The 24,324-nt window shown below is 39.2% G+C and overlaps 1 protein-coding gene across 2 annotated transcripts in view; it reads right to left on the bottom strand.

The window, feature by feature from the left end:
- LOC126269161 (WD repeat-containing protein 11-like) overlaps window positions 1–24,324 on the bottom strand; it is a 220,153-nt gene that overhangs the window by 130,857 nt on the left and 64,972 nt on the right. For both annotated transcript variants that reach the window (XM_049973970.1, XM_049973972.1), the window contains exons 7-8: window positions 9,753–9,921; window positions 1,393–1,528 (exon numbers count right to left, since the gene is read on the bottom strand). In XM_049973970.1, coding sequence (XP_049829927.1) covers window positions 1,393–1,528; window positions 9,753–9,921 — 305 coding nt within the window. The remainder of the gene's footprint in view (window positions 1–1,392; window positions 1,529–9,752; window positions 9,922–24,324) is intronic.

Raw genomic sequence — 24,324 nt, 5'->3', positions numbered from 1 at the left:
TCAGCTTATGTCCTCTACAAGCTGGAGTACAGGTGCATTTTGTGGTCCCTTTTGCTACATACTGTTAAACCACATATCACACTAGATTAATGTGGGGCCACTCTACTGAATTAGCTCATAATGTTGCACATTAAAAACCATTTTAATTGAAACAAAAACAGGCAACTGTGTTCTGTTGGCAAAGGCTCTCACAGACAGCCCTTGCTGATAAATATTTGTTTGTGCTTTCTTTCTCCCTACACATACACTAGTAAAGTTAAAGCTGTTTTATGTGAAAATAAGTGCTCAGCATAATTTATGTTCCTGAATCCAAATATTCTGATAATTACGTGAGTGATCAAGAAGGTACTCTTTTGCTTTAGTTTTGAATACGTGGTGATTCCTAATGTTCTACCAGATAACTGACAGCAGTCTGTTACACTATTGGTACCATAGGCTATTTGTACGATGTATAATAATGATTATAGAATGCTCTAGGGTTTCCATCCGGGTGGCTGTGTTGAAATTTCGCAACATTTTGATGAGTGTCACACTTGTTGAAACATCAGTGAATTTTAAGGTAGCCGTCTGGATCAAAGCACAAGAAGATTTCATCAGCAGTATATGCCAGGAAAGTCTACATTCACATACAATAATTATGTTGAATTAATCATCTTACAGTCTATTTAATGTGATTTGTATTAAAAGACGGCTGCATGTCAACCGATTATAAATTAGTAACTATGGCAATGAAATATACTTAGTTTAAAAATATAAATACATAGAGAAGTTTTTTGCACTATTTTGATAACTGTGTCTACAATGGCGCAGTTCCCCAACTAAACATAAACATATTATGGATATTCCAACAACAGTACATATTGTTTAACTCTCAATATGAGAGTTAAACAAGAGAGGCAAAAAAGGGATCATATAATGAATGTAGTTGACAGTAATGAGCTACAATATGGCAAATATCAAGACACAAGAGATATGGAAAAAGAGCCAAAGACAGGCTGATGCATGACCCATGCTCAGGTGTCTCAAATGCTAGAGCATTTTCCTTACATTGCACTTGAGTTTTAGTTGAGTATATAATTTTAACTAAAATGTTTACAGCCAAACATCCCTTTTCCTCATAGTTCAACAGAAAACAGAACATGGATGGATGAAAAATCATACAATGAGAGTATGAGGAAACTCTCACACTATTAGAGAAAGTGAGATTGGAAGCAATGGGTAGATGGAGTACATTTCAATAAAAGCCTCTGGAAGTTCAGTAATCTGTGTTACAGTCTGGTAGTGTAACGGTCAACATATGTTAAGTTTGCCCAGCCTTTATGTCTTCATCTGTCACCAAATTCATTCATGAAAGCGAAAGGTATCATTGTTTGTAACATTCACCGCACTCACCAATGCTGCTAATGCTACCAGGAGCAGCATCCAGTGGAGATGCAGCACACGAGACTTGACGGCGTCTAAATTTCACACTGACGCTTCCAGATTCATGCAGACAATATAGTATATCTCTCTGACGAGCTGATATAACCTGGGAGCCAACAAGTATCATTTGCATCATTTTATCACAACGCCATAAACATTCAATTCATTCTTCTAATAATAGCAAATGTAAAACAATAAATAAAATAAATATAAAACAGCATGAGACAAAAAAGCACGATAGACTTACACAGTATATTGTTAAAGGCTTTCACTAAAATGTCTCATTAAAAAAATATCTAGTGTCTTTGGGGCAACACACTGTACCCAGAAGAAAACAAGGAAACATCAGGTAATGAACAGATGCTTTTAAAAATGGCTACCCCAGTTTCTTTAATCCAATTATTCTATGTCACTGAGGAAAATATAAAACAGGTATCCATAATGGTGTAGGTGTCATTGGAAGGTTAAATTAATAGCTAAAATAGTGACAGGAAATGTCAAAGAGAGGTATGATGTAGTGATACAGCTAAGAAACAGTGATAGCAAGTTTTAGGGAAGGAGGTCAAATGATGTGCCAAGAATGACAAGGTCAAAAAAATACCAGATACTGTAAAGAGCAGGAAAAAGTGAGACTCAATCTTATACAAGAAGAGAAAACAAAATGTGTAGAGAACCAGAGAAAATAACAGATGTGTGAAGTATTAAATGAATAACAAACATCAAAGTGAGTGAATGCTGCAAAAAGAAAAGGACTGAGTTACAGATTCAATCTCTGCACAAAGTGAGATTAAATAAAAAAACTTTGGTCTGAACCTCGTTCAGAGGACTGGAGAAAAAAAAAGAAGAATCAAATCTGCCCCCCCCCCCCCCAACCCCTCATCTGCCCACTATACAGATGCCAATTTATACAATAATTACACTTACCAGCACATGACGCTCTTTTCAGCTGGTAATTCACACTGAAAAAATTTTAAGATTGCAATGTGTTACACAACACAAAGCAGCGCTAGTGGCACAATGATAAGCAGAAAGTCTAATTTTAAAGATGGGCTTAGATTTTACACTGTTGAAAACATGTATGGCATGGCCAGTCGAAATGTAATGAAAAATATTGACCACGACATGCAGCATAATGTTGGAATACAATATCACACACTTTCTGAAACTACTTTAACATTTTCAAACAATGGAAAATACAGGATGGAATGTAACAATATTATAGGCGCGCAGTCCGGAGCCGTGCGACTGCTACGGTCGCAGGTTCGAATCCTGCCTCGGGCACGGATGTATGTGATGTCCTTAGTTTAGTTAGGTTTAATTAGTTCTAAGTTCTAGGGGACTGATGACCACAGCTGTTAAGTCCCATAGTGCTCAGAGCCATTTGAACCTTTTTTTTTTTTTTTTTTTAAGGGAAGTTGCTACTCATCATATAGCAGTGATGCCAAGTCGCAGATAGGCACAACATAAAGGCTCTCACAATTAAAGCTTTTGGCCATTAAGGCCTTCGTCATATATATACAAAGATGATGTGACTTACCAAACAAAAGTGCTGGCAGGTCGATAGACACACAAACAAACACAAACATACGCACAAAATTCTAGCTTTCGCAACCAACAGTTGATTCTTCAGGAAAGAGGGAAGGAGAGGGAAAGACGAAAGGATGTGGGTTTTAAGGGAGAGGGTAAGGAGTCATTCCAATCCTGGGAGCGGAAAGACTTACCTTAGGGGGAAAAAAGGACAGGTGTGTGTGTGTGTGTGCGCGCGCGCGCGCACACACACACACACACACACACACACACACACACACACACACACATCCATCCGCACATACACAGACACAGACAGACATTTGTAAAGGCAAAGAGTTCGGGCAGAGATGTCAGTCGAGGCGGAAGTACAGAGGCAAAGATGTTGTTGAATGACAGGTGAGGTATGAGCAGCGGCAACTTGAAATTAGCAGAGGTTGAGGCCTGGTGGGTAACGGGAAGTGAGGATATACTGAAGAGCAATACACACACACACACACACACACACACACACACACACACACACACAAAACTGCAGTCTCAGGCAACTGAAACCACATTGGCTGTTGCCCGAGACTGCTGTTGTGTTTTGTTGTGCCTATCTGCGACTAAGCATCTCCACAATATGGAGAGTAGCAACTTTCCTTCTCATGTTATTATTTGAACATTTTGTCACTGCACTTCTTATACTGAAAGGCAAACTCATTCATAATTAGACCCGCATGTATACGACATAAATAGTCCAATATCAGAATGATACACACTCTACCAACAAGCCTCTAATACCATTTATAAAATGAACATCAACACTGATATTTCTTTCCCTTGGCCATTCAATATGAGATTAGAAAATTATTTCTTACAAGAGAATTACCAAAACAAATGGTGTGAACCCTGTGCCACAAGCAAGCAAATTACTTTGACTGTCCATGGTAACTGGGGGGAAAAATGTGATATGCACTGATTGTAAGCTCCTAAGTAATCAATAATGTCTAAGCTAACATTTTAATTTCTCTGAAGTGGCCACATTTTCAGTCAACACTTACAGAAATAAAATAAATATTAAGAAAATAGACTACCCTTCATCTCAAGGGTGAAGCACTGTTTCCTAATAGTTGTGCATTTATCAGTGTTGTTAGGATTTGCAGAAATTATGTATGTGTCACCATACACTTAAATGCAAAACAAGATACTTTTAATGGACATGAATGTGGGCTGCATCTTATAAAATGCAGAATGCAATGTGTGATGAAACTAAATTCACATTTAATCATTTTAAAAACATGTCGATTATAATTGGCCAAGGAAATAAATGAAGTCTTAAAACATTACACACCACAGGATAGATAAATAAATAAATACAAATACAAATACTATGTGACCAAAAGTTTCCAGACAGCAAACTGAATGTATTGCACATGACATTAGGATATGCATCCAAGGGAATCCAAGTGCAGAGTGTGTAACACACAAAAAAATAAGAAATTCTTATCTTTACTGAGTGCTAATCTCTCAACAATTGATACAAACACATAAAACTGAATAATATCAGCCTTCTAGCTTTTAAAACCAAGTTCATTCTTCAAGGAATGAAAGAGTAAATAGTTGGGGGGGGAGGGGGACTTTGAGACATGTAGATGAAGAGGTATCTATCTCATATGAGGGGGATGCAAGACAAAGAGGAAGCAAAGACCATGAAAAAATATCTGAGCTCCACAAGTTCAGCAATTCACCAGAAAAATTTGAAAGGTGCTCTACACACTTGTTGTGAGGTGAAAATTTAGGAAAATACAAAATTCAATCAATGTGCTGGTAAGCAGAAATTAATTGACAGAGAGCCCTGAACAGTACAAAAACACACCAGACATCTTCACAAGTTTTTGCACAAGACTTCTATCACAATTCAGCTACAGAAGCCAGAGTCAGAATAATGCTCCAAAGAGTCACTGACACAATTTTGCTGTAGTGCTGCTACTAGACCCCACTGACCATGCAAAAAGATACATGACACTGAGTTGAATGATACAAGCAATATCACCATTGCTCTGTAGTCATAAAAGATCACAGTGCATGGTGTGACACTCACAGTCTTGTGTGGGCATGGCAGATGTCTGAAAAAGTGTCTTTTATAGAACCAACACCAGAGCAGTATGACATGTTGACCATGGGCGTAAAGAGACATTCCAAAATATCTATCCCTCATGGCTGTCGAAGATCTTACATCCCTGGTCTCACGTCACATCAGGCAGCCTTATTTACAGAATATAGAACCTTATTTAGAGAAACACTTTCAGTGAAACAACTATAGAAACAAAAAAATCAATTTCTTCTATAAGAGAATCTAAAAGTGAAAAATGGATTAAAACAATAGAAAACCAAGATCTGAAAAAAGAATCATAAGACCTGGAACCTTCTGTGATGCCTCTGCAATGATCCAACTAAGACCACTACATACCAAAACATTACCCACTATGCAAATGGAACACAAACTACTACTAAATGATAAGCCCATCCATAAAACCTAAGCTATGAAGAACTCAGCAAGAGAAGACTAACAGCTTTTCACTCCCATTCACAATGGATGAATTACAGAAGGCTATCAAACACAGTAAAACTGGTAAGTCAGCTGGCTTGGACAATACGCAAACTGAGCAAATCAAGCACTCTGGACTAGCAACAAAGGAATGGATTCTCCAACTCTTCAATAAATGTGTTGACAGATGTCAAATTCCAAAGATATGGCTGAAAAGCTGATAATTGCTTTACTGAAACCTGGTAAAGAAGGAAATAGTCCAAAGAATTTTACACCAATCACACTACTGTGTTGCATTTAAAAACTGCTAGAGAGAATAATTTTAAACTGTCTCTCACATGTTATTGATCCCTTCCTTATACCTCAGCATGCTGGATTCCACCCTTGAAGAAGCTGCACAGTACAATTACTCAGTCTTACACAGTTCATGTAAGATGGATTTGAAGCCCGTACGGTGACAGAAGAGGTATTTGCCGACTTTTTAGCAGCATACAACACTGTCAACCACCAAATATTATTAAACAAGGTCTACAACCCAACCAAGGATTTCAGCCTCACCAGGGTCAACACCAATCTTCTGCAGAACCAGTGATTCTTCATTGACCTCCAAGGACAGTGCAGCTGATGGAGGCTGCAGAAAAATGACCCCCCTAAGAGAAGTGTGTTGGCTTCAGTTCTGTTAAATATACACTAATGACTAACCCATAGTCCCATAGCTTCTTGCATGCTGATGACCTCACCCTGCAATCCAAAGCACAACTTCAGTTCAATGGAAATTATCCTAAATATTTCTCTTGAAGATCTATCAAAATATTACGTAATGAACCAACCTAAACCAAACCCATCAAAGACACAAGTGTGCACTTTCCATCTGGGAAATAGGGAAATCACCCACAATTTAGAGATAGAATGGTCAGCGTTCAAATTGGAACACTGTGACACTCCAAAATATCTAGGAATAACACTTGGCAGATTTCCAATGTTCAAAAAACACTGCATTAATTTCAAATCAAACGTTTCCACCAGGAACAACCTACTGAGAAAACAGGCCAGATCACAGTGGGGCAGCCAAACTGAAACCAACTGAACTTCTACAATGTCATTATGCTACTCCACAGCAGAGTATGCCTGTCCTGTTTAGCACAAGTCAACACATGTCAAGCAGGTAGATATTGCCCTGAACACCACATGCAGAGTTATAACAGGCTGCCGGTCGAATGGCTCTACCACCTTGCAGGAATTGCACCACTACCTGTTCGAAGAGAAATAGCAGCAAACAGGGAAAGAACAAAACTGGAAGATGAAAAAAAGCATCTCAAGCATGGGCAACAAGCCTACCCACAACAACTTAGGTCAAGGAAAAGTTTCCTCAGAACATCGGAGAAACTAACAATCACTGATGAAGAAGCCAGGCTGCAACTACAGAGGGCTGAGACATCCCAAATTTCTGACTGGAAAAACAGTTTCAGAATCTTTCCCCTCCTGGTCGTGATGAGAATTGGCCAATCTGGAAATCCTATAATAGGCTGAGGTCAGATCCTGGACTAACCTGGCAAAATGGGGATACATCGAAGAAAACAAAACCCAATGTAACTGAAGGGAAGAACAGCCTGTTGAACATAAGCTTCAGTGTTGACCATGTCCAGCCAACTGCACGAAAGAAGACCTTAACCAAGCAATGGAAAATGCACTGAAAGTGGCCAAATTTTGGTAAAAAATTATATAAATTGCATTGATCCGTCAATAATTGTGTAAGCTGTGTTTTATGTATGCTCCTGACATGAGAAAATTAATGGGTGAGATCTCTGGAATAAGTAGAAAAGAAGAAATTTGTATATTATGGTCACCTACGTTATTTATAATACATCAAAGATAATGTATTACAGTAAATAAACAAAAAATCTTAAAGACACCTGAGTTTGAAAGTAGAAGTTCTTAAAATCAGTGTGTGTATTTATAACTTCCTCTTTCTCAAAGACAGTAGTTAGTAACAGAAGAATAGTATTTACATATCAGTAAGAAAAAAAGAACTGAAGTAGGCGAACACACACACACACACACACACACACACACACACACACACACACACACACACAAACTAAAAATGTAGCAGAATATCTATCTGATTGTCTAAATTCTTCATCCAGAAAAAAGGTGGCAGAAGATAAGAAAAAAATGACAATGTGCATAGATGCTGAAGGAATAGAAGCATTTAAGGAAAGGGTTCAGAAGTAATGATCTATTATTATTAGTCAAGCTTCAATCTCCAGTGTAATAGTAGTAATAATAATAATAATAATAATAATAATAATAATAATAACAATAATAATAATAATAGCAAATACAAGGACTTCATTCTTTGTTTATCTGAGAATGAGAGCACTTAGTTACTTCCAGCAAGGATTACACACAACTTCAATCCTTAACAAAACTTTTTCTCACTGAAACTGCCACAAAATGATGAAAGGAAAAAAATCATCACTTAGCACATTTTTGCTGTTCATGAAGACAAAATTCAGCATCAGGCATGACGTTTTAATTTATTGTTTCTTTACTGCTAATTCTATTCGCAATACAGTTTGCAGACAGTATCTATATATATAGATACTATCACTGGATGTACCTGTAACATTATATCACTGTATAACATCATAAACATTTAAAAGTGTAAAAGACCAGCTTTTCCTTAAAATGGAGTGCAAATTACATAGTTCATATTCATCCAGTGTTTCCTAATAAGAGCTATTAGGATTCCCAACAAACTTTAAGCATAATTTCAAAACTTTCCTTCACTTTTTCTCACCTATCCACTTAAATGAAGATAACATTAAATGCATTAACTAATCATTTGTAAAGTAATCGGACTTTGAAGCTGTTTTATATCGGGTGGTTATAATTAAACTGACAGTATTCCAAGTGCTGCAACACAGACTGTATACATTGCAGGATGGGGAAAGACCATAAGTACATACATTAATCTGTACTCTCACAGAATACGCTGAAAAAAGATATTCCACTTCCTGCCACCAGATGAAAATATGGCACTGTTACCTGTCAGAATGCAGTGTGGTTGCAGACTAGTCTGCAAATATTCGTTTCACATACAGCTTGAAATGCCATATCTGCACACAGTAACCACTCCTGGATATGTTAAATTCTGAAACGTGTCACATGGACAATACAGTCATTCCTTTCCTGATGTTAGACTTTTACCATTGTGACCCAATCAGCCTGAATGCAGAACTACTGATTATTATAATAATGGTCACCTGCCAACTGCATGACTTTATGTCACATTTATATTGTTGAAATTAAAACTTGCTCGAAAATTTTGGAATCCCTGGAACCAACATCTTGCCACCAAAAATGTCAGTAACAGGCAAAAATGGTCGAGATTCTCAATTACTGGAATGGATCAACTTTCTATATACATAATTAAGCTTGTAAGAATCCTCAGTGATGTAGTTCTACTAGCACCTGGTCAATTTTTATCAACAAGTGTCACTTGCACTCTTTTTCCACTCAAACATGGCTATTTGCCACACAAGAGTTTTTTGATAAATATGAGTTCGAAAAGAGGCTCCTTTTATAATATATTCAATGTAATATTTAACAGGAATTTGTTGATTTGCTGGAGCCTGGTGCCTTGTTCACTTTGAGTGGTTCACATATGTTAACACACTTTTAAACGCAGAATTTAATATTTTGGCTTTCAGTCTGTGTTATGTCTCCATACACAACTCGTGTACAAGAGACAGAATAGAAGATTTTGATCCTTTCATGGACTTTAGTAAGAAAGGATGATGTGGAAGAGAATGGAAGAACAAAAGGCAAAAAGTTACATAAATAAGGTCAAGTACATCTTGCATAGCCAGTTGCCATTTCCAGGGTTTAGAAGCAGTGGAGATGGCAGAAGGTGATGTAAAAGACCTACATAAAAAAATAATAATAATCAGATCCATGTGGTTATGCCCATAGCACATTACCATTACTTTTATACAGTTCTACAGTTCATCTTTAGCAATGCTATTGAAATGGATTCCCTGCTGTCACTCGACTGTTACCTGTTCCCTTTCATCTCCAGGTCACATGTTTAATACCTGTGCATTTCATTCATACCATTTCTCTTTCCAGTAATCCATATTCAAACACTGAAGGCCTTTTTCAAAAATTTAAAAAGCTAAAAATTCATCTGCATTCTTACGCTACACGTACGCACACAAGTTCTCTCTCTCTCTCTCTCTCTCTCTCTCTTTCCATGAAAACTTACCTGCACCAGAGGAGAAGCTGTTTTCTCCAGGGGGATAATGCCCACTGTCTGATTAATGTGCAGGTCTAGCATAAGAATTTCTCGTGCATATAATAGCAGCAAATGGTGTCGTAATGACTGATGGTACTGCAGCTGCAAGCATTCACTTACTGTCATATAATCATCGGGCCTGCATGAAGATAAATATGAATTTTTACTTGTCACATATTTTATTTTAGGGAATCAAGCTAAACAAGTGAAATATGTATGCTATACAATTTTAATGTATTGTTGGAATAGCAAAGAAAGTAGTAACAGTTGTTAGCAGGGTTTGTGTGTGTGTGTGTGTGTGTGTGTGTTTGTGTGTGTGTGTGTGTGTGTGTGTGTGTGTGTGTACACTGCCTTAGATACTTAAATAAGCAATTATTTTTTCTACTAAGGCTACAAGTGAAATGCAAAAGTGTTTAAAGGTAGACCTATGGCAAAGAGAAGAATAAGCCACCAGCACCATTCTAATCTTTCAAACAGAAAACAGAAAGTTGTACTGGATAGTCAAGAAGGTGCATCAGCATCATCGGAATGGGGAACAATCACCTGTGGAGTGCCTCAAGGCTCCATTCTGGGCCCCCTACTTTTTATTATTTTTATTAATGATCTTCCTCTATGTACAGATTTTTGTAAACTCACCATCTTTGCTGATGACACTACAGTACTGGTTGATAACTCTGTGGATGAACTTGAGGTGACAGCTAATAAGGTTTTTAGTGATATTGTGAACTGGTTTAATGTAAATGGTCTTTCTATTAATCACAGTAAAACAAACTATCTCCAGTTTCAGACAGTCTCTAAAGAAGATGAACAAGAACAAAAACTAGGTGACATGCAGATAGCTAAGGTCGATAGTACAAAGTACCTTGGCTTACATATAGATAGCAAACTAAACTGGTCAAACCACATCTTGGATCTCTGCAAAAGGCTGAATTCGGCAACTTATGCTTTACGCATTATCTGCTCTTACAGAAATACGGAAACCAGTAAATCAGCTTATTATGGTTATTTTCATGCCATTATGGCATATGGAATCATATTCTGGGGAAATCAGCCACTTGCTAGGAAAGTGCTATCTGCACAGAAAAGAGCCATAAGAATCATGAGTGGAGCCCACCCTAGAGCTACATGCAGAAATCTTTTTACAGAACTTTAAACCTTCATATCCATTGCACAATATATATATTCTCCCTGATGTGTTTCATAAGGAAAAGAAAAGCCCCTCTTCAAACCTAATAGTGTTTATCATAATCATGATACTAGACGAAAAGATGATATCCACTATGAGCATGCAAACCTGAGTAAGGTACAGAAGGGGGTTCACTTCAGTGGTTGTAAGATTTTTAATGCCCTCCCTTCACAAATTAAGTGTTTAGTAGATGATGAGTTCTCGTTTAAGAAAAGCTCAAGGTAGTTCCTATTGCAAGGGTCATTTTATACTATAGAAGAGTTCCTGAACCACGATGAATAGTACCCTAGTACCTGTACGGATAAGTCTCAGATACATTTCCCACTCTTCATTTGTGATCCTGTATATCTATTACTTGTAAACATCTTAATTTTTCAGTAGTATATTTTCTGTATTTATGTGTATAGAGTCTTGTGGCGTCGCAACTAGTGCGAGCGCACAGTTTTCTATCAAATATTTACTGTGAAATGTAGACAGACTGTAAAGTAGCCATCAGATTAGCATATGTGCTGTAGCGGGCAGATTACCGGTGTCCGTTCGTCTGACGTCACGACCATATGGCATGTCTGTACCGTGAGAATGTAAGACCTGTGCGCTAACTAGCCGCGTGTATAACGTGGAACTTTCATCTTTAATAACTTCTAACTGAGGAACCTGAGGAAATTAAAAGTTAATATACTAGTTTCTGTTATGAATAAAAATAAGTCATCCAAATTTGAGCTTTGAAACCTGCATATTTTGGAAATTAGAAAAATCTTACAGAAAACGCAAATTTCTACAATTTTCGAGTCTAAATAAATACCATTATGTATAGATCACCTTCAGTGACCATCCAACTATGAAACAAAATCACCTTCCGTGCTTTTGTATTTATTTTGAGAATTTTACTTTTAGAAATTCGCCTATAACTTTGTTAAAACCATAAATGTTTTGAATTTTTGTGAACAGTTATTTTATATGAGTAGGTGAGAGTGAATGAGTGTGCCTGAGTGAATGAAAGAGGGACATTCGCCATTCTTTGCAAGTGTATAAAATCTAGGTTGGAACTCGCAAGTGTTCAGACGATGTAACCGTGGGAACAGAGTCGCCAGTGGTTCCCCATCTTAGTGAATGTCGGATGTCCAAGAGTGTATGGTATTGTACAAGCAGCCAGAACGTTCGCGAGTATTTAAATAATTTCTGGAAATAAAGTAAAGTCTAGTTTTCCTTTCGGTTTGTTAAATTATACAGTAAATTTTGTGTAACAAGAAATCATGACGTAAATGATTCAGAAGTCATGACTGGTGCGTGCTAGATTTTGGCGCGAGGCGCACCCAAAGAGTTAATTCTGATTGGCTGTGTGATGTGTGAGCCAATGAGATGCGAGGACGGTTAGCAGACTAGGAGAGTGAGTCGCGAGTGGATGAGGGTCGCGAAGGAACTGTGATCGAGAAGAGACATGCTTGATGTGTCCTCGCGAATAATGTGTAAAATGAAGTCATAAAACGGCTTCATCGGTTCGGTACTGTGCGATTTGAGACTGGAAGAGTCCAGTAACGCGTAGTGTGAGTTTGAGCGAGTTGTGACTTTTCGTTCCGCGAAAGACGCGAGTAACTTTAATAATTAAAAGCGTGGCGGTACTTCGTAAACTTTTACTAAGTGCTTATGGCGAGCATTAACGTTAAAAAACGAACTATTATTGAACATCGACTGCAAACGTGTATGTTAGAAAATCGTCTGTGTTGCAGTTAAGTAAATTCCGTAACTTTGAAAGCTAATTCTGGCGGGGTTTGAGTGTGGATAGAATTGTGAACTGAACTTTCTTCAAACGTAGATTAGCGGGCTGATGATCAGGCTTAAAGACAATAAAGAGCTTAGATAGAATTACCAACTTCGCGTTCTCGTTTGAGTAAACAATTACTACCATTCCAATAACTCAATTTATTTAGGAAGATTGCTCATAGATTGTATTTCAGCAAACATGTATCGCGGCCTCCGGTGAGCGGCTATTAAATTGCAGTTTCTTCAACACTGCTTTTCTGCAATTTTTCCAGTAGCTGCTATCAGGAGAGGCGAGTGCAGCAACTACCTAAGAAACGAGGTAGGTGGATTTTCTTTCAGGGAAAGGAAACTGCGCGATAAGAGCCTGACCCGTCGCAGTCTGTAATACTTAACTTTGTAACATTTATTTTTTTGTAATTTTAATTTGTAATGTTAATCTAAGCCATAAAATTTTAATATGAATAATAGCAATACTTACAAAATACCATAAAAAGTTTGTAAAACTGACACGTTCCATATCCTGTGATGTATTCACAACATGGATCACCGGAACACGAAATAAATAAATAAATAAATAAATAAATAAATATCAGAACATGTACTTGTGAGTTTATCTACCGAGCACAGCTGGTGTGTATGCCTGAGAACACAAACCATGTAGGCAGACGGTAAGGATGTGTCACAAATGATGAAGTTTGCTTTGTAGGGTGCTCAACTATCATCAGCACCCGTACAAAATCCCAATTTTTACACAGTCCAATTTTTTCACAATCCAGCCTAGCTACTGTCACAAATAATAATAATAATAATAATAATAATAATAATAACAATAATAACAATAATAATAATAATAATAATGAATATGATGATGAAATGATGAGAACAACACAAAGACCAAGTCCCTGGCCAGAGAAAATCCCCAACCCAGCGGGGAATTGAACCCGGGACCCCGTAATCCAGAGGCAGCAACGATAGCCACTAGACCACAAACTGTGGATGGGTGCTGTCACAAATGATGAGCAGGTAATTTCCATGTAGCCATCTCAAGAGGCCAAGCAGATTTGACAGAAAGTCACTAGAATTTCCTCCTAACTGATATATTGTGTGTCCAAATGGTCGGCACAGTAGATGCCAAAGATGACGATATATCGCCACATATATTTATTAAAATAAAAGATACACATACATCCAATAGTCATACACTAAACCTAGACATATATCTCAATTTCCATCAGAATTATGAGTATTAATACTTTCACTGAATGTAGAGCACTTTAGAAGTTATATCAAGGTAAAGTTTTATGAATATGATAATTGAGTACTTAATTAATAAGAGACATGCAAAGAAAGATACAAGACCCACTGAGATGTCATTGAATAGCTCACTGAATAGTATGCCATAAGACAGTAATAAGTACCAGGTAATAGTTTTAGACACAGACATTTTCTTAGACAGGGCCTAATTAATGAACCTGATTAGATTAGGTATGTAATTCCTTAGTAACAGGTAAATTGCAGTGAATAACATTGTTTTGGGATCACGAGCAGCAGGATAAATTCTCAAAATTACTACCACTGAAACTTCTATGGTTGAATATTTTGAAATAAAAGTTGTTTGGCTCTGTATTTGCATTGTCTTGGGGGATGCTGTCAATAGTACCAGGGCACTTTTCTTAAATAAAGTAATAAATAGTTCTAAAAACAAAGATTCCAAGACTTACCAAGCGGGAAAGCGCCGGCAGACAGGCACATGAACAAAACACACAAACACACACACAGAATTACTAGCTTTCGCAACCGATGGTTGCTTCTTCAGGAAGGAGAGGGAAAGACGAAAGGATGTGGGTTTTAAGGGAGAGGGTAAGGAGTCATCCCAATCCCGGGAGCGGAAAGACTTCCCTTAGGGGAAAAAAAGGACAGGTGTACACTCGCTCGCACACACACACACACACTCGCGCACACACACACACACACACACACACACACACACACACACACACAAATCCATCCACACATACCGCTTGTACAAACGAAAAGAGAAAGTAAGACGATAGAGAAGATTTCGAAATGCAACAGAGACAATAACAAACGTAATTGTTGGGTTCAAATTAATGATGATGTAAATAAAATAGAAATCTTCTCTATCGTCTTACTTTCTCTTTTCGTAATAAATAGTTCCTAATGTATAAATCAGATTAGACAACATTAGGTAGAATATAAGCACATATGCACAGTAATACAAATGTTCACAAATAACAATTTCTAAAGTTCAATAATAACAACAATAAATTTTGTTTTGTCACACACTGAATGCAGACAGGTCATTAATCTCATTAGCGAAATTAAGTGGATTTAAACATTTCAAGCCCCTAATATAATGACAGAAGAAACTGAGTAGCACCGTGGTGTAGTGGTTATGATACTAACCTGTTGCGCGAATTCAAAACTCACCTTGACTGTACAATTTTAATTTCTATATTCAGTTCAAGTACATTCTAGAAGTATCCACAAAGAGAAAGAATCATTGCACTGGAATGTTTTGTAGCCATATATATACTGTATGTGTTCTGGCTGGTGGCAGTCTGCTCCATGCTGTTGTCTGTGCAAGTGCTGAATAAACCTTTGTTAAGAGAAGTTAGTGTTTGTCAGTCATCTAATTACACCTTCTTCTACGTGAAATTATTCTGGTGGAGGCACTGGGTATTGGAACATGTGATGACGCACACTATCGACGACACAGTTGCTCCCATCAGGCCACAACAGAGCTCCCGTTTACGTGGTAAGAAACCCGAGTTCGAGCCATATTCAACAGATCACAATCTACCAGAGACACAAGAAGAAGAGGACGTTACAATGACAGCAACTGTGTGCCACCACATGAGACATCCTTCCAGGTTCTCTGGTGACTATGTCCAAGATCCTAACAAGTGGCTGAAGGTATATGAGCTTATAGCCTAATTTAACAAATGGGATGACACCGTGTGTTTGGCTAATGTATTTTTCTACTTGGAGGGCATTGCCAAGCAATGGTGTGAGAACAACGAGGTGAAGTTCACAAGCTAGGAAGTATTCCAGGCAGAGACACAATGACGGAAGTGCAAGACTTAAGATAAATTAAAGTGCAGGGTACAATGTCCTACATTCTGACGTCTTGGAGCTGTGTAAAATAGTGGATCCTAGAATGAAGAAGGAAGATAAGGTTGCACATCTCATGAAGGGTGTTGCTGAGGACATGTATCAAGCCCTACTCCTGAAGGAGGTTTCAAAAGCAGACGACTTCATAAAATGATGCAAGCATACTGAGACAACGCATCAAAAAAGAATTACATGCAAGAAGTTTGAACAGCTTCCAAACATCGTATCAATGTCTGTGATGGAGGAAGCAACTGATTTCACAAGTGTTCTTCATCAGATGGTGAGAGAGGAAGTTCAGAAGGCACTTTGATTGCACGGCAAGCAAAAAAAAGAGTTCATAAGGGAGGAAGTGGAACAGACATTGAACACAATCTCTTGCCCTTCATTTCCCTTTAAAATGGTGAAAAAGCCAGACCCAGATGGAGCTATGTTTCTACAATGCTGCATGAGGAATATGTTTGGGTACCAAGGAAGACTGACATCTAGAGGACCCAGGACAACCAACCAATATGTTTCCACTGTGGACGACCGGGACACGTGGTGCGCTATTGTCGAGAAATGTGTTGGATATTTGATGTTGATGACGCACGCACCAGAATACAGCAGATGTATCTTAGCCAATGCCAACTCTGGGATGATGAAGATGAACAAGAAGACGTGGGTGCAGGACAACATAGGTCACCATCGCTGCAAGCTAGCTGCTGGAGAGGATGCTCCCAACACACCGATCAAGGTTTCCATCACTGTTTAGGAGCTCCAGCTGATCACCTAGCCGCCACAACCTGGTAAACTGAAGGGTGCAACCTTCCTCGGAGGTGAGGCTGCCAAAGAGAAAAATCCTCCACCGTCAATCACTACAAAAATGATACGGAACTATGTCGATATCTTCATGGATGACCAACCAGCCCTAGCTCTTGTGGACTCTGGAGCACCATATTCAGTCATTTCGAAGAAGTACCGTCGCCAGTTGCAGAAAACCATATTCGTCAATAATAAAACGTCTGTGCTGAAGGTGGCTAATGGGAAGTACGTAAAACCTACACGAAGATGTTTCATTCGTGTGGGTATAAGTGGCCATACACAGCCCTTAGAATTCATCATCTTAGAAGAGTGTAGTCATGATGCCATCCTTGGATGGGACTTTTTAAAAGCTTCTCAGGCAACTGTAGATTGTGGTCACTCAAAGATTATGCTAGACAAGATGAGATACTGTGGGCAGGAAGATGCGCATCCGACTGTGTGGAGACTGTATGTGCTGGATGAAGTGATCATTCCTGCAGTCAGCACTAGAAAGGTAACTGTCGTGTGCCATGCCATGTATCAACCCATGGATCTTGTAGTGGAATGTAAGAGAAGCACACCACTGAAGAATAACTTGGTCATCCCAGCCTCTGTCATCTCATTTAAGAACTGCTTCGGTGAATTGTGGACAGTTAACTGTCACCGAGAACCGCAGATCCTTCCAAGACGCATGTGCGTAGCAAACACTGAGACATTAATTGAAGAACTGCTCAGTGTCATAGAAACTTCCCATGCCAAATCTGTGGGCGAAATTAGCGCTACCACTACCAGACAAGATCTACTAGCTCGACTATCACCAGATCTCACAAAGGAACAACAGAAGAAGGTACTTGCCATACTTCAAGAGTTCTCTGAATGCTACAATCCACAGGTGAAGAGCAAATTAGACAAATCGACGGTGAAGCACCAGATTAACACTGGAGACCATCAACCAATAAGCCAGAGAGCATACCTTGGGTCAGCTATGGAACGTCAAATAATTTGCAACGAGGTAGAGAAAATGATGAAGAATGACATCATTCAGCCTTGGTGTTGATTACAGGAGGCTTAATAAGATAATTAAAAAGGACGTTTACCCTCTTCCACGAAATGACGACATACTAGATTGTCTGAAGGGGGTCAAGTTTTTCTCAACCATGGACATGTACTTGGGATACTGGCAAATCGAAGTAGATGTGGCTGATCATGAGGAAACTGCATTCAGCATCCTTGAGGGCCTGTATGAGTTTCAGATAATGTCGTTTGGTTTATGAAATGCACTACCAACTTTTGAACAGATGATGGATAATCTTCTAAGGCACCTGAAGTCGACGATGTGTCTTTGTTATTTAGATGACTATATAGTGTTCTAAGAGACACTGATGAACATATAAAAAGACTGATTGCGGTTCTTAAGTGTCTCCAACAAGGCGCATGAAACTTAATCCAAGAAAGTGTCTCTTTGGAGCAAAATAAATCAAAATACTTGGACACATTGTGTCAAACAAAGGTGTGCGGCCAGACCCAGAAATGGTGAGATCTATAACAGAGTTTCCTATTCCTAAAAGTATCAGAGATGTGAGAAGCTTCCTCGGATTATGTTCTTATTACCGTTTTTTTATCAAAGACTTTTGTATGAAAGCCAGGCCACTCCAAGGGTTGTTAAAAGCTGATGCTAAATTTATCTGGGGTGGTGCTCAACAAGTCCATGTAAGGGTGTCCATGCAAATTGCATTGAATGACTGGTAAAATACATCAGAGCAGACCACTGCGCATTTTCCTAAGTCTCCCTGAGCTACAATGTGAAATATTTCTAAGTGTTGTGCCTGTCATCATGAAAAAAACTTTTATGAGAAAAGATGGCCGACAACTGAGATCACAGGTATTTTCTTCGTCTGCTAAAAGAACTTATTTAAGAGGAAATAGTGTCACATTTAAATTTCCTTTGTTTTGTGTACTTGCTCTAGTGTCCGTTCTTGTCACACAACTGGTTAATAGCATCCCAGCAGAGCTTGTTCTTAAAAAACTTGTTCTTTACCTGAAGTCCTGATAATCGCAACATAACCTGAAATTTTGAGTGACATACACAAAAAATTCTCTTTAAGTTTTCTTGATAGTGCAAAATTCATTTAAAAAAGACAGCTACCAGTTTCATCAGTGTCTATTGTCATAATAAAAGTGTAATTAAACATTTCCAAATTGCATTTTACTAACACATTTTGTATTGTTTACTAGTTAGATAGACACGATCTAGGCCTAAATTTTTCAAGTTAATAACATTTAAAAACCTGACCAAACACACTAGATAACATAACTTCTCTATAAGCAAAGTAATTACAAATTCATTCTTGTCTCATTGTATCTCTAGATCAGTACAAAAACAACAACTACCACACAAGACTTTTGTGTCATTTTTGGTTTCCACACAGCCAATCTCGTGTCCTTGACAAATTTAAAACATTCTTTAAACTTAATTATTCTTTCGAAACTGACCAAGAGTCAGAAATGTGGTAACTGTTATAGGGTAGTGAGTAGAGGGATTTGTTGCCTATCTTGTAGGAAATATTTTCACTGGGTGGTGGTGGTGGTGGTGGTGGTGGTGGTGGTGGTGGTGGTTGTGGGGAGGGGGGGCGGAGGGGGGGGGGGGATGCAGTGGGGAGAACAGAAGAGGTTCTCTCCTGTAACTGCAAAGTCTGCAGTAGGAACATTTTGATGGGGAACATGAAAGGAAAATCAAGTGGAGAAGAGCCTCAGGTAGAATGAGGAGCAGAAAATGTACAGCACACTTCAACTGAGGCCAAGAAGCCTAGGAATGTACAAAGTCTTAGGAAGTAGCAATGGGCGAGGTGTAGGTCCTCAGTTACAGGAAAGTTTAGGGGTAGCGTACCAGGTTAAGCACACCTCTCCTGAACACAGTCTTCTTCTATCCCATCATAATGTCATACTGCATTATCACAGCATGCTCCTTACTCAGTGGCACATCACATTACTCCAAACCAGCACACCAATTCACAGAGGTTAGACAAACACAGGAACCACGTCTTGCGCCAATACTGTGTATGCTGTCCCACCTTGAAAATGTGTGGCATTCAGTATCTTCAAGCCAACTGCAGGGCTAAGTCATGTGATAGAGGACCTAAGATATTTATGTAAGGACTTTACAAAAGAGGACCACGTAGTGATAGTGGGTGGGGTGGGGTGGGGTGGGAAACAGTTTGGACATAGGTGGTGACCTGGACAAGATGGCTTCCCTCACTCATGGCATCAACATACACTTTGTTGAGCTGTTTCAGCGTCATGATCGAGCACACCTTGATGGAGCTGTGAGGCAAATCAATGGGGGGTTAGGGATGGCTCTGACGACAGCCAAATTTGCTCATGTTTTTCTGGTGCCCATCGGGACTATCATCAGATGGGGTTACACTAGGCATGGCCTACACCTAAACAGGACTGGGAAGGGAAGATTGATACAGCTGATTCATGAAATTACAGGAGTTGGATCTCGGGCCACACAGCCAAATATCTGTTGTCATAGGTCGGAAAAGTAGGTCTTTTTTTAGGATAAATCTAGACAACAGGTACCCCTGCCTAAAGAGTATCTCCAGCAGTTTAAAAAATACTGAAACAATCACTCACAAGATTGATTTTAACACTTCAAATATAACACATACCAGATGTCATGAAGAAAAACAAACCATTGAAAAGAGTAACATGGGAGATTTCACAGACTTAACCATCCTCTTTCAAAACATACAGTCAATAAAAAAATAAAATACAACTAACAGAAGTTGAGCTCCAATCTTTGAACTGCATAGTAGTTTGTATTACTGGGCATTAGTGTAGACACACAGAAATCCAACATGTAGTATTATCATTGTGTGAAAGGCCAACTCTTACTGCAGAACTGCTTCAAGGAATGGAGGATCATGCATTTATATTAGAAAAGGGACAAAGTTCAAATCAAGACATGACCTCAGTACAGTAAGTGAAGACAAGCACTTTGAACTATCAGCTGTTGAATTAACAGGGCTTGATATCACCAATAAATTAATCATTTTGTGTGTGTATAGATCTCCCAGTGGTAGTGTGGACACTTTTTTCAAAAAAGTAATAGAATTTCTAGATAAAGTCTCAAGTACAAAGGTCAACATAATTCTGTGAGGAGACATTAACATTAACACTAAAATCATAAAAGAATCCAGCAGCACCTTCATAAACAACCTTCAAAGTTTTGGCATGTCCCTTTTGGTCAATAGTGCAACAAGGGTAACTACAATGACTGCATCATTAATCGACCACGTGGCCACAAATATGGACAGGGAAAAATGTGATGTAGCTGTAAAAGGTCTCTGACTATCAGACCATCTCTGTCAAATAACAACAGTAAAGTCAGGCATCGAACCATTCCCTAAACTACAAGCCTACAAACAACCTATACCAGAAATCAAAATAAAAGACTTTTCAAAAGAACTAAAAAAACACAAAGCTGAGATGAAGTGTATAAGGAAACCAATGTGAATATGAAATTCTCTGAACTCTCCACACTGTTTAAATTGACTTTGAAAAGGCATTTCAAAAAGTATGCATGTCTGTATAAACATCTCACAAAAACATATGGATAAATGACATTGTTAAATTAAATGTAGATGGCACCTCTACAGACTGTGTAACAAATGCAAAATTTCTAGGAATGAATATTGATTCTCAGTTAAAGTGGTGTGAAAACACAAAGATCCTTGCAAACAGAATGTCATCAGCATGTTATGCCCTTAGAATCCTGTGATCAGTGTGTAACATGCAGTGTCTTTTAGTTATACATTATTCACATGTACACTCAATTCTTAGCTACGGCATACTTTTTTTGGGAACAAATGCACAAAATATGAACACAATTTTCAAACTCCTGAAAAGAGCCATAAGAATAATAGCCAAAAATACTAGTCGAGCTCATTGTAAAGATCTGTTCAAAACACTGGTGATTTTAACTGCTTCATGTGAATACATTTACCAGTCAGTTGTACACATAAAAAATAACATTGGTAATTACTGCACAAACAGCTCTGTCCATGACCAAGCAACAAGAGTTAGACTCAACTCACATTTACCAAGAAAAAATAAAACATAAAACTCAAAACAGCATTTTCTACCAAGGAAAAAATTGTACAACAAATTACCAAAACAGATTAAAGAAATTGTAAAAATACACTTACTTAAAAAGGCAGCTAAAAAGTACCTGTTATGCAAGACATTTTATACACTGAAGGATTACTTAGATAAAACAGAGTAGGGGGTTTGATAAAAAATGTTATACAAATAAATAAATAATAATAATAATAATGATTATAAACCATCCAACATTTCACATAACACCTTCACTTTAACTTTTTTCCTTCTTTTTTTCTTTCTAGAAATACTTACCCCCAAGCTAGGCATATCACAATACTAACACCTCTTCCTCTTTGTGAGCTCAACATCTCACTCATCATGGAGGGATGCTAACTCAGTTTTTCAGGATAGCAAATGTGAAGTTGTGATACAGAAAATGGCCCAGAGATCACCAGTGTGTGTGTGTGTGTGTGTGTGTGTGCGTGTGTGTGTGTGTGTGTGTGAAGTTTTATGAAACAATGTGTTTATAGAGTGTGCAGTGACTGATAGTGAGATATGAGTGAACAATGTGACATTACATTATTTAATAAGTTATTTGTAAAAAAAAAAAAGTATTGTATATCAGGAGTAAATCTAATGATTGTCTAACTAGAAGTCTGTAAATATATGTGTATACAAATTACATCAAACATTGTATACAAATTAGCTTATTTTAAATTGGTCTAAACTTGTAAACATTTTGACATGTCTTGTATCCTTGTAAAATGAGATCTACGGATGAATAAAGTTACTACTACTACTACTACTACACTCCTGGAAATGGAAAAAAGAACACATTGACACCGGTGTGTCAGACCCACCATACTTGCTCCGGACACTGCGAGAGGGCAGTACAAGCAATGATCACACACACGGCACAGCGGACACACCAGGAACCGCGGTGTTGGCCGTCGAATGGCGCTAGCTGCGCAGCATTTGTGCACCGCCGCCGTCAGTGTCAGCCAGTTTGCCGTGGCATACGGAGCTCCATCGCAGTCTTTAACACTGGTAGCATGCCGCGACAGCGTGGACGTGAACCGTATGTGCAGTTGATGGACTTTTAGCGAGGGCGTATAGTGGGCATGCGGGAGGCCGGGTGGACGTACCGCCGAATTGCTCAACACGTGGGGCGTGAGGTCTCCACAGTACATCGATGTTGTCGCCAGTGGTCGGCGGAAGGTGCACGTGCCCGTCGACCTGAGACCGGACCGCAGCGACGCACGGATGCACGCCAGGACCGTAGGATCCTACGCAGTGCCGTAGGGGACCGCACCGCCACTTCCCAGCAAATTAGGGACACTGTTGCTCCTGGGGTATCGGCGAGGACCATTCGCAACCGTCTCCATGAAGCTGGGCTACGGTCCCGCACACTGTGAGGCCGTCTTCCGCTCACGCCCCAACATCGTGCAGCCCGCCTCCAGTGGTGTCGCGACAGGCGTGAATGGAGGGACGAATGGAGACGTGTCGTCTTCAGCGATGAGAGTCGCTTCTACCTTGGTGCCAATGATGGTCGTATGCGTGTTTGGCGCCGTGCAGGTGAGCGCCACAATCAGGACTGCATACAACCGAGGCACACAGGGCCAACACCCGGCATCATAGTGTGGGGAGCGATCTCCTACACTGGCCGTACACCTCTGGTGATCGTCGAGGGGACACTGAATAGTGCACGGTACATCCAAACCGTCATCGAACCCATCGTCCTACCATTCCTAGACCGGCAAGGGAACTTGCTGTTCCAACAGGACAATGCACATCCGCATGTATCCCGTGCCACCCAACGTGCTATAGAAGGTGTAAGTCAACTACCCTGGCCAGCAAGATCTCCGGATCTGTCCCCCTTTGAGCATGTTTGGGACTGGATGAAGCGTCGTCTCACACGGTCTGCACGTCCAGCACGAACGCTGGTCCAACTGAGGCGCCAGGTGGAAATGGCATGGCAAGCCATTCCACAGGACTACATCCAGCATCTCTACGATCGTCTCCATGGGAGAATAGCATCCTGCATTGCTGCGAAAGGTGGATATACACTGTACTAGTGCCGATATTGTGCATGCTCTGTTGCCTGTGTCTATGTGCCTGTGGTTCTGTCAGTGTGATCATGTGATGTATCTGACCCCAGGAATGTGTCAATAAAGTTTCCCCTTCCTGGGACAATGAATTCGCGCTGTTCTTATTTCAATTTCCAGGAGTGTACTATTCCTGAAAGCATATGGCACCATCACTGCCCAGATCAGAACAGATCCTGCCACTCCAATTCCATCCAAACAAATGCAAATGAGGAAGAGGGCTGCCTCCTTTTTACAAGTTTGGTCCACATATCATGCTAATCCCAAGAAATTATGCCACTTAACAAGTGATCACCAGCCTCGCTTACAATCTTAAAACTAAATGCATCATCAGAAGTGCACAAAAAATCTGGATAAAACAGCATATTACATTGACTCTACATTAAGTAGTTTGCCCCCAAATTAAATTTGAATAAATACATATTTTAACTGCAGTGTCAGTTTCAGTATTTGCTCTCTGTGCCTTGAA

This window comes from Schistocerca gregaria, chromosome 1, assembly GCF_023897955.1.
Source record: "Schistocerca gregaria isolate iqSchGreg1 chromosome 1, iqSchGreg1.2, whole genome shotgun sequence".
NCBI classification, from domain to species: domain Eukaryota; kingdom Metazoa; phylum Arthropoda; class Insecta; order Orthoptera; family Acrididae; genus Schistocerca; species Schistocerca gregaria.
This window is presented reverse-complemented; position numbering and strand designations above follow the sequence as displayed.